The 12,374-nt window shown below is 41.9% G+C and overlaps 1 protein-coding gene across 1 annotated transcript in view; it reads right to left on the bottom strand.

Annotated features, from left to right (window-relative positions):
- Window positions 1-12,374, bottom strand: part of WWP2 (WW domain containing E3 ubiquitin protein ligase 2) — a 148,473-nt gene that overhangs the window by 105,926 nt on the left and 30,173 nt on the right. Inside the window, exons 3-4 of the mRNA XM_047078683.1 lie at window positions 9,588-9,735; window positions 9,121-9,242 (exon numbers count right to left, since the gene is read on the bottom strand). Coding sequence (XP_046934639.1) covers window positions 9,121-9,242; window positions 9,588-9,735 — 270 coding nt within the window. The remainder of the gene's footprint in view (window positions 1-9,120; window positions 9,243-9,587; window positions 9,736-12,374) is intronic.

Raw genomic sequence — 12,374 nt, 5'->3', positions numbered from 1 at the left:
CTAAGGTTGGTGCTGGCAAAAGCGGCTGCACGGCAGTGACCGTCATGAATGACCTAAGCCCTGGGCAACAGAGAAAACACCCTCCTGAATCACCCTGGGCTCAAAGAGAAAAATCACAACAGCAGTTACAAACAAGGAGCAGAACGCAGCAACAGGTATGGGTTTACCAGTAGAAAACTGTTGGGCAGTGTCTACTAAAGCTGAAATACATCTACTTGGTGAGCTAAGAGATATATACATACACACACACACACACACACACTCAATACATGCATATATGTGCCTTGAAAAATACATGTATAAGAATGTTCATAGCAGCTTTGTTCATGATGGTCCAACATTGGAAAGAGCCCAAGTGTCTGCCAGCAGGAGAATAATCAAATAAACTGTGGTATAGTCATATAATAGGAACCTTCACCCCAATAAAAAAACCCAAACTAGTATTACCTGCAAAAGCATGTGTGACTCTCACAGATACAATGAGCCAGGCACAAGAAAATGTACTGTATGATTGCACTGATAAAAATTCAAGAATAGGCAAAACTAACGAGTAGTGACAGAAGTCAGAATAGTGGTTATCTCAGGCAAAGGGTTATTGATTGACAGGGACACAGGAATCTTCTGGGGCCCTAGAAATGTTCTGTGTCTTGATCTGAGTAGCAATTACACAGATGTGAAAAGATGTAAACATTCACTGAACTATACCACTTACGGTATGTGCACTTTTCCTTAAAAGAAAAAAATGTGAATACCCACAGGAAAAAAATCAAAGCCAAGTTTAAAGCACGAATGTTTTCATCATTCAACAAGACAAAAATAAATGCCCTATAAGCTTTCAACTCAAAAAGCCATAAATGACCAACTCACTGACTGAAAAAAAAAAAAAATCTATGGCAACTAGTTGAAGAAAGTTAAAGTGAAAAATGAAAAAAACAAAAACAAAAAGGGATGCCTGGGTGGCTGTCGGTTGAGTGTCCAACTTCAGCTCAGGTCATGATCTCACGGTTCATGAGCTCGAGCCTCACATTGGCTTGCTGCTGTCAGCACAGAGCCTGCTTCAGATCCTGTGTCTCCCTCTCTCTGCCCCTCCCCTGTTCTCTCTCTCTATCTCTCTCTCTCTCTCAAAAATAAAGTAAACATTTTTTAAAAATGGAAATTAGGGGTGCCTGGGTGGCTTCGTTGGTTGACCATTCAACTCCTGATTTCGGCTAAGGTCATGATGTCACGGTTTGTAGGATTGAGCCCTGTGTCGAGCTCTGCGCTGGCAATGCGGAACTTGCTAGATTCTCTCCCTCTCCCTCTCTCTCTCTGCACCTCCCCTTGCCTGTTCTCTCTCAAAATAAATAGGTAAACTTTTCAAAATATTAGAAAACATGGTATAACTGAAAATCCAAGTAGTCCTATGAAAAATAAGTTAAAAAACAGAAGTTAAAACAAAAATGTTTATGCTAGTCAAGAAAAAATTGGGAACAAATTTGAAAAAACTTTTAAGGGAGAAAAATTAGAAACATTTTTCTTTTAATTTTTTTTTCACATTTATTTTTGAGAGACAATGCAAACAGGGGAGGGGCAGAGAGAGGGAGACACAGAATCTGAAGCAGGCTCTAGGCTCCGAGCTGTCAGCACAGAGCCCAATGCGGGCTCGAACCCACGAACCGTGAGCCCATGACCTGAGCCGAAGTTGGACGCTTAACCAACTGAGCCACCCAGGGGCCCCTAGAAACATTTTTTTTTTTTTTACATTTATTCCGTTTTGAGAGACAGAGAGAGACAGTGTACAAGCGGGGGAGGGGCAGAAAGAGAGGGAGACCCAGAATCCGAAGCAGGCTCCAGGCTCCGAGCTGTCAGCACAGAGCCTGATGCAGGGCTTGAACCCACAAACCGTGAGATCATGACCTGAGCCAAAGTCAGACACTCAACCGACTGAGCCACCCAGGCACCCCACCTAGAAACATTTTTAAAATGAGAATGCTACTGGGGCACCTGGGTGGCTCAGTCAGTTGAGCATCTGACTTCAGCTCAGGTCATGATATTGCGGTCCATGAGTTTGAGCCCCACATGGGGCTCTGTGCTGACAGCTCAGAGCCTGGAGCCTGCTTCAGATTCTGTGTCTCCCTCTCTCTCTGCCCCTCTCCCGCTCGTGCTGTCTCTCTCTCTCTCAAAAATAAACATTAAAAAAATTTTTTAATAAATAAATAATAAAATGAGGACGCTACTTAAAATCTTCACACTAATAAATCTAAAAAATCTCATGAAACAATTTTTCTCAGAAAATAATGAATTAACAAAACTGATGCAAGATGAACCAGAAAAGCTGAACAAACCAATCATTATGGGGTAAGAAACTGAAAAAGTCATCAAAGAATTATTTCAGAGAAAGCAGCCAGACCTAGTTGGTTTTACGGGTGAGCTCTTTCCTGCATTCATGGAACAGATAATTCCCAAGTTATAGAGTCTGTTCCTGAAGTTGGAAAGAGCTTTAATTTACTTTATAAAATTAGCTAAGCCTCAATTCCAAAGCTGACAAAAATAGTACAAACTACAGACAAATGCCACTTGTGAATATAAGTGGAAAACCCCCAAATAAAATACTAACAAACAATTCTTAACAAAAGTTTCAAAAAATAATCAAACATGAGCAACAGAGTGTATTCAAGAAATTTTAAGATTGTTACTATTAGGAAATCAATATAAGAAATAGAAAGAAGAAAAATCATTTAACTATCCCAATAGTTACCTAAAAGGTATCTGACAACAACAATTCAACAACAAAAAAACCAATGATTAATTATTAATTAAACTGAGAAAAAAAAAAAAAAAGAAAAAGAGCTTACTAACACCCAACTTTACACCCAGAGAAGAGTCATTAGAAGCATGGTTATGAAAAGGTGAGATGTCCACTCCATCACCACTAAAAGAGGAAGCTGTATGCAAAGCAACTAACAAGAAAAAAGAAAGCATAATTATCTCCTAATATGAGCAAAATTATCAATCTTAGAAATCACATCAAAGTCTACCAAGAAAACCCAAAAGAAGCTATTGAAAACATATACTAAGAATTCAGCTATTGAATGATTATGAAAAAAAAAACAAAACAAAACCCACACATGCAGAAACTAATAGTCGTATACAAACAGCACTAAGTTAGGAGACCTAATAGGAAAAGATCCCACTGAAAATAAAATCGAAAGGGTTTTTTAAATTTAGAAGTCTGGGGAGCCTGGATGGCTCAGTCAGTTAAGCTTCTGACTTGGGCTCAGGTCATGATCTCACGGTTTGTGAGCTCGAGCCCTGCATCTGGCCCTGCACTGACAGCTCAGAACCTGCAGCTTGCTTCAGATTCTAGGTCTCCCTCTCTTTCTGCCCCTCCCCCACTCGCACTCTGTCTCCCAAAGATAAACATTAAAAAAAAAAATTTTTTTAATTTAGAAGAGTCTATCTAAAGATAACTTCAAAATGATCTGAGTGAATTTAGAGACACTCGATGTTCCTGGGTAGGAATTATTGGTACAGAAATTCTCCACAAAGGAACTTTACATAGGATGGAATTCCAATAAAATCTGAAGGGATTTGAGGGGAAGAAAGTAGGAAGAAGAGGAGAACCTGACAAAATAATTAAAGTTCAGGTAGTGTTGGGGCACCTGGGTGGCTCATTTGGTTAAGTGTCCCCTCTTGGTTTTGGCTCAGATCGTGATCTCATGGTTCATGAGTTCGAGCCCCTGGTCAGGCTCTGCACTGACAGTGCGGAGCCTACTTGGGATTCTCTCTCCCTCCCCTCTCTCTCTCTCTCTCTCTCTCCCTCCGCCCTTTCCTCTCTCGCTTGCTCTCAAATTAATAAACTTTAAAAATAAATAAATAAATTTCAGGTGGTACTGTCATATATGCAAAGAAAAGAGGGAGGAAGATTTTGAAAAGGAGAGAAATTCAAATAGTCAGATATTAAAACATGGTAATATTACAACAGTTAAGACAGTGATTGTAAAAGGCTAATAAAACAACAGATGAAATGGAAAATCCCCCAACAGGCCCAAGTGTGTATGTATATATATGTAGACATTTTTTAATATAAGCTGAAGATAAACAACCCAAATCATTGGGGATAATAATCACAGATGGGTTATTCAATAAGTAGTGCTAAATCAATCAGTTAATTATTTGGGAAAAATTAAATTAGATCCTGGGGCACCTGGGTGGCTCAGTTAGTTGGGATCTGACTCTTGGTTTCAGCTCAGGTCATGATCTCCTGCGTTCAAGCCCCAAGTCAGGCTGGCAGCGTGGAGCCTGCTTGGGATTTTCTCAATATCTCTCCCCTCCCCTCCCCTCCCCTCCCCTCCCCTCCCCTCCCCTCCCCTCTTGTCTTCTCTCTCTCTCCCCCTCGCTCTCTCTGCCCCTCCCCCACTCACAATATCTGTTTCTCTCAAAAATAAACACTCAAAAAGTAAAATAAAATTAGATCCCTATTCACACTGCACACAAAAATAAAATCACTTAAAGAATTAAATGTAAAAAACAAATCACAATGAACTAGTAAAAACTAGAGGTGACTATTTACCTCAGAATGATCTCAGAATGGGAGAAAGCCTTTCATAAAGGAAAAGGCTACAAATACAAAGGGTGACAGATTCAACTACAAGTTTAAAACATCTCTTTGGAAAATAGGGAAAAAAAAATCTACAAAACTAAAATGCAAATGAAAAACTGGAAAGATATTTACAAATTATAAGACAAAGAGTAACAGCCTTAACATATAAAACACCTTCAAAACTAAAAGACAAAAATGCACCCTTTGATATAAAAATGAACAAAGGACGTTACTAAGGCAATAAACACACTCTAAAGATATTCAATCTCCTCCAATAAATCACAGAATCATATAGGTAGAGTGATACTGGGGAAACTTCAGAGACATAACAACCAAATTCAATGAGGAGACCTCGTCCGAATTCAGGTTCAAGCAAACCAACTTGAAAATGACACTTAGAGGGGCGTCTGGGTGGCTCAGTCGGTTGAATTTCTGACTTTGGCTCAGGTCATGATCTCACGATCTGTAGGTTTGAGCCCCACGTCAGGCTCTGTGCTGACAGCTCAGAACCCAGAGCCCGCTTCAGATTCTGTGTCTCCCTCTCTCTCTAACCCTCCCCCACTAGCATTCTGTCCCTCTCTCTCAAAAATAAAATAAAAACATTAAAAAAAAGAAAAGAAAAAAGAAAATGACACTTAGAGATAAACAGGTGAAACTGAACAGGTACTGTGCATCAGGTGATCAATCACAAGGAATTCATGTCAATATTGCAAGGTGTGATAATAGTATGGTAATCACAGACAAAAATATCCTTTCTGTTTCCTCTCTGGGCTCAGCCCTAATTTGCAGAGTCACGGCTAAACGCACGAAGAAGGTCAGAATCCTCGGTAAATGGAGGACCCGTGATGGTGCCTCCCACAGGAAAAGGGTGAAGAAGATTGAAATAAGCCAGCACGCCGAGTGCTGTGGCAAAACCAAGATGAAAAGATGAGCTGTGGGGATCTGGCACTGTGGTTTGTACATGAAAACGGAAGCCGGTGACCTGCAAGAGGGCTTCCACCGTCACAGCAGAGTCGGTCGTCAGAAGCCTGAAGGAGCTGAAAGAGCAGTAGAAGCTCCACCTCTTCAAACACTACTAGTCTACGATAAATGGGTTCACGTATGTAACACGATAGAATAACAAAGAAGGAAAATATCCTCGTGTTTTACGAGAGGCAGGCTGAAGAATCTAAAAGATAACGCTGGAACATCTGTAATTTACTTTGAAATACTACAACCAAAAAGAGAAATAGATGAAGCAAATGTGGCATACCGTTAATTATCAAACAGGCAAAAACAATATACGTGTGTGTGTGTGTGTGTGTGTGTGTGTGTGTGCACATGCATGTATGTATATTTTTTTAATCAAGCCAATAAAGGCCAAGATGCAACAGAAACTAGCAATCTTGGCCACTGCTGATGGGAGGGTAAACTGGCAGAACTTTTCTGGAGAGTAATTTTGCAATGTGTCAAATGTCACAAATATGTGAAAAATGTTTAAACCCTGCAAATCCATCTTCAATTTTTTTTTTTTTAACAGACAGAGTGAGAGAGAGCCAGGGAGAAGGACAGAGGGAGACAAAGAAAGAATCTTAAGCAGACTCCACGCTCCATGCAGAGTCCAATGCGGGACTCGATCCCGTGACCCTGGGATCATGACCTGAGCCAAAATCAAGAGTCGGACGCTCAATGAAATGAACCACCCAGCCACCCTCCTCTTCAGTAATTTATGACAAGTAAACTATCAGCAATGGACACAAAGATTTATATATATTTACCATAGCATTATTTATGACTGTTAGATACTTAAAACTACCCCAGTATCCAAACTTAAATTTCCACACAACCACCTGAGAAACTACTACTAGGCAGTCATCAAAAAGTACATTTTGGAAGAATAATTAAAGCCGTATCAATATATTTTACGGTATAGCAGCTATGGAAAACAGCATACCGGTTCCTCAAAAAATTAAACAAAGAATTACCATATGACGCATCAATTCTGCTTCTCAGGCACAGATCCAAAAGAACTGAAAGCAGGAACTTGAACAGGTATTTGTACGCTCGGATTCATAACAGCACCATTTACAACAGGCAAAAGGTGGGAGCAGCCCAAGTGTTTCTGGACAGGTGGATGGATAACAAAACGTGGTATGCACATAGGACAGAATATTATTTGGCCTTAATAAGAAGGGAGATTCCAATACATGCTACAGCTTGGAGGTGCCTTGAGGACCTTATGCCGAGTACAGTAAGCCAGATCTAAAAGGGCAAATACTGTATGCTTTCACCCAATTGAGGTAGCTAGTCAGATGCATAGAAAAAGCAGAACTGTGGGCGGGGTGGAGGGAAGAGGAGAAATGAACTGTGCAGTGGGTAGAGAGTTTGAGTTTAAAGTTCTGAAGATGAGGCACCTGGGTGGCTCAGTCGGTTAAGTGTGTGACTTCAGCTCAGGTCATGATTTCACAGTTCAGGGGTTCAAGCCCCTTAGTGGGCTCTCTGCTCTCAGCGTAGAGCCTGCTTCAGATCCTCTGTCTCCCTCTCTCTCTCTGCCCCTCCCCTGCTCATGCGTGCATGTATGCACTCTCTCTCTGTCAAAAATAAACATTTATAAACAAAGTTCTGAAAATGAATGGCAGTGATGCTTGCACAACAAGCGTGTACTCAATTGCCACTACACGGCACACTTACGAATGGTTAAGACGGTAAATTTTATGTTACGTGCCTTTTATCACAATTAGAAAAAAATAAGTAAGTAAATAAAGATCTACTGAGGGGCACCTGACTGGCTCAGTCAGAAGGGCATGCGGCTCTTGATCCTGTGGTCATAGGTTTGAGCCCCACGTTGAGTATAGAGATTACAAAAAAATAATAATAATAAACAACTTTAGAACAAAAAAAAGGGGCACCTGGGTGGCTCAGTCAGTTGGGTGTCTGACTTTGGCTCAGGTCATGATTTCACGGTTCTTGAGTTCGAGCCCCACGTCGGGCTCTGCGCTGATAGCACGGAAACGGCTTGGGATCCTCTCTCTACCTCTCTCTGTCCCCCTCCCCTGCTAGCACACACATGCACTCTTCCTCTCTCAAAAACAAACATTAAAAAAATGTTTAAATAAAAAAAGATATACTAATACATTTTAAAGAGAAAAAATATAAAATAATATGTTGTAAAATAAAATGTTTTTGTATGGTCACGATTTTGTTTCACGGATGTCTTAAATATATACATGGGCAACAGGAAAAAAAGGCTCAGAAAAATACATATCAAAATGTTAGCAATTATCACTAAACATTGTGGTTTACAGGAGAATTTTATTTTCTTTGTACGTCTGTGAGCTTGTGTGTAATTTCCAGTTTGGCTACAATTACTTTTACAATCAAAAGCAAAGGTATGTTGACGGAACAAATGAAGAAGAAAAGAAAGGACACTCATTGGCTGCTGATCCTAACGTGATAATGTCCACAAGTGTATCTCCAAAAGACATGATAAATATAACCCTCCTCGATAATCAAATTATAAAAGGCAGGCTAGAGTTTGAGAAAATAAAGACAGACTCAGAAGAGAAACCATCAGGGAGCTCCCTGCAGAACTAAAATAGAGGCGTATTCCTGGTTTTAAGCAATTTCTGAAGCTGCGGCAGGCTCCCCACATCTCTGGGTGCCCGGCAGAAAGGGAAAGACCAGAGGAACCTCAAACACCACTCGAGCGGCCTGTCAGAAAGAAAAGACTTTTGAATCCACGCAGCGCTCACCCGGGACTCAACACTCCCCACCCCCACATCCCTCTTAAGCTAACTCCACTTTCAGAAAATATTTTCTAGACAGCAGACATCAAGAGAAAAAGGAGCCTTTCTTTCCATGGCGTTCCCTCCCCACATATGGTACCGCTCTCAATAGAGGCTTTATGAGGGAGGGTCCAGATACCACAGCCACGGGTTATGCCACTGACCACAAGCAGCAATAAATAGACGTTAGGGTTTAGATTTCCATGCAGCAGAGGCACCCTGAATAATTAAGACACAGCTTCCAGCACATTCCAACATCCAGTAAACGTTCACTGAGTGCCTACTAAGCACAAGGCACTACGTGTAACACCATTCCCCCCTCCACACAAACACACAAACACACAAACACACAAACACACGCAGCTTCTTTGTTCCATTCAAGGACTCAGACTAGGAAAGTAATGATTTGGGGTGCAGGCATTTGACAGTTTGATTCAAAATGTCACATGTCTCCGGGATTGGGAAAAGAGAGTCAGAGGCAGAGGGAAAGCATTCATCCTTGAGAAAGGATCAAGGCGACACATCACTGCATCCCAGCGCTAGAGCCCAAGGACAAAATAGACTGAATCCCACAGTGAAGGCAGAGAAGAGCTCTCGCCTTCCTAAAGCTCCACGGGCAGCGTCTATGGGGAACAGAGTCCCCGCAGCCCCTGGTCCTGGAGGAAACCGCATCACCGGGTCTGTCCGTGGTGTGTGAGAGAAATCCAAGCCTTCTGAATTCTTCTCCCACCCCCCACAGATGAATCATGTCGGCCACCCCATCATCATACGTACTTTTGCCCCCATTGTTCTTCAGGACATTGGAGAGGTTGACAGAGGCGGTGCCTAGCAGCTCATTTCTCAAAGTATGGCAGCTCCAAACCTTCAAATCTAAATGACTCTGGGCCGTGACATTCCTGGAAAACAAATACTTGATTCATCACATCCAAGCATACTGGTCACTCCTACAGCTGAGAAGAAAACAGATCAACTATACTGCTGACATCTTGGCGGGGGGGGGACCTCAAACAGGAAGACGTTCACGTACACCCTTTCCCCCACAAAGCTGGCCCTGTAACCATCTAGCTAATAATGAGTGCTCTGTGAGCTCAATGATGTAGAAACACCTGAAGAGAGGTGCCTTGGGTACCAAAGGCAGAAGAGTTTGAGGCCTCACAGGAAACCTGGATCTCCCACAACCCCCTTGGAGAGCCTTCTCTCTTTCTCCCATGTTACTGAGAAGAGAAGGGACTTTCTCTTACAAAATGATGATCTCATTCCAGAGAAGCTCCGAGCTCCCAATTCGCTTCCCAGTCTTCTTGGTCTCACTGGGGAGTCCATCCACTGCCACCTCCACAAATGAGTTAATTCGAGGTTGACGATTATGCACCTTGGGCTTTGCTGACACCACTGGACAGGAAAGAAAAGTCAAAGATGAGTCAGAGGGCTCCCAGCTGCCCCCCTGTGGCAGATGTTCTTGCTCTTTTCTGCTGTTACGTTTAAAAAGTAAGTTTTGGTTTCTTTCTGATGCTCAACAAATTTTTTTTAAAAAATGAAGCTTAAGAAAAGAAGCACTCCTAACCTGAGAACTCTGGGATAATTATCATTAAGATGTTGGCAAATCCAGACTTTCATCTCTTACGCCCCCAATTCTTTAAGAATTCTTCTCAATTTTAAATGGCTGCAATACGAGCCCATTGTACAGACATGCCACAATTTAGTTAACTATTCTTTCAATACTGAAAAGACTGCTTTCAATTTTTCACTCTGGGAAAATCATCATGAATATATAGATTTGCATGCATTTCCTCCAAATGATCTGAATATTTTTTAAAGTTCCCAAAACAGTTTAATTCCTTTGCCAAAAGGATAAACCCACACAGATGAATATATTCATTTCACCACCACAGCATTGAGTATTAAGGTTTTTTTTTGTTTTTTGCTTTTTGCAAATCAGATAGATTAAAAAAAACATATAAATTACGTAAAATTTAATGAGCACTTGTTACAGACACGATGCTGTGCACACGTCATCTAACTCCATCCTTTAAACAAACCCATGGGGCAGGGAATATATCACCACCCCCATCTCAACCAAGAGGAAGCAGGCTTGGGGAAGTTAGGTCATTGCCCCAGAAAACATAGCCAGGGAGCTTCAAACCAGGACGTGCACCCAGGCAACCTGACACCACACCATGCTATACATCGTTACCAGATTCTGCGTATCTGTTCTACTGCTGTTCTTCGATTACTAGTGAGGGTCAATGTTTTTTCCATGTGCTGGTCAGCCATCTGCATTTCCTGTTCTATTTGTATCCTTGATGTGGCAGCATTTCTGATGTTTATTTGGTAGCAGCAAGCCAGGCTAAACAAGTATCCATACACCCAGGGCCAGACAGGTGTCTCTTATGGCACACATCAGCCACAATGGAAACTCCAGGTCACTGGGATGGAACACATCTAAGATGTCCTCTATCCCAAGCCCCAAATCAGAGCATAGGACTGGCATTTCTTACCTATGATGGCAAGACTGAGCTCCCCTCCATCAAGATTCCCTTACAGAGTCCTGTAAGGGTCCACAACTTGACAAAGGACAAACCTAACTCTGGATTCTTTTAACAATGCCTGTCTTCTCCCGGCCCAAAAGAACAGGAGAGAGCAAGGCAAACAACAACAACAGCAAAAGCTGTGGCTAAGATTCAGAAGCAACAAGGGACGGTACTGGGAAAAAACAGGTTGTGGTGGCGGGAAATGTGGTCCAGGGTAGAAAACCGAAATACTTTTCACACAGACCAAGGTTAACTGAGGCCACCTAGTGGTGTGAGCATAGCTCTGCACCCAGACCCTTAAGGTGGTGGAGCAGGGGGCCGACTAGTTATAATTCTAGTCCTATCATTTTGAGCTGGACAGTTTCTTTGAAATCAACAAGTTCAAGCCCTTCATTTAAAAGTTGGGCAACTAAGGTTCAGAGAGGGGAAATAACGTATCCAAAATCACGGAGTCCAAGGCAAAAGCTAAGCTGGGAACCAAGTCTCCCAGCTCCCAGCCAATTCTCTGAACTCTGCCATGGTGTTTCCTTTTTTGCCCCCCTAGTTTTTTCCCTAAGTATTTTTGTTTGTTTGTTTTGTTTTTGTTTTGTTTTTGGTCTTCAAAAATACCAAGAATTCCTATAAACCCTTCACCTAAGGGTCACCAAATATTAACTTTTCACTATATTTGCTTTATTATTCTTTCTCTCCCCCAACTCCCTCTCGTACACATTCACATTTGTTTTTGAAACTTTGAGAGTGAGTTTCAGATGCTGTGCCCCCTTTCTTCTAAATACTTCAGTGCATATTTCCAAGAACAAAGACATTTTCTGACAATACCACAGTATAATTATCAACATGGCGAAATTTAACATCCTTTAAAACTATGATCTGGGGCGCCTGGGTGGCGCAGTCGGTTAAGCGTCCGACTTCAGCCAGGTCACGATCTCGCGGTCCGTGAGTTCGAGCCCCGCGTCAGGCTCTGGGCTGATGGCTCGGAGCCTGGAGCCTGTTTCCGATTCTGTGTCTCCCTCTCTCCCTGCCCCTCCCCCGTTCATGCTCTGTCTCTCTCTGTCCCAAAAAAATAAATAAACGTTGAAAAAAAAAAGAAAAAAAAATTTAAAACTATGATCTAATGTACAGACCTTATTTAAATTTTGTTAAATGTCCTATCAATGTCCATTATAGCAAAAGAGAAAAGAAACTTTTTTTCCCCCCTGGTCCGTCCAGGACCCAATCTCGGATCACATATTGGTAGTTTTATCTTGAAGTTTTCAGTTTCCAGAAAAGGTGAAAGAATAGGACAACTAATATTTGTATACTGTGCAGCAACTGCCATCTGGCCACCTTTGCTTCTTTCTCTTTCTATGTGTGTGCCTGTGTCAGTGCTATTCAAGAAAATATCAGTGATAAGGGGCACCTGGGTGACCCAGTGGGTTGAGTGTCCAACTTCGGCTCAGGTCACGATCTCATGGTTTAGGAGTTCAAGCCCCACATGGGGCTCTCTGCTGTTAGCGCAGA

This window comes from Lynx rufus, unplaced genomic scaffold (assembly GCF_022079265.1).
Source record: "Lynx rufus isolate CCGP_SWC_20201006 ecotype Redwood Valley unplaced genomic scaffold, mLynRuf1.p SCAF_16, whole genome shotgun sequence".
Lineage (NCBI taxonomy): Eukaryota > Metazoa > Chordata > Mammalia > Carnivora > Felidae > Lynx > Lynx rufus.
The sequence above is the reverse complement of the archived record's forward strand: the minus strand, read 5'-3'. Positions and strand labels throughout refer to the sequence as shown.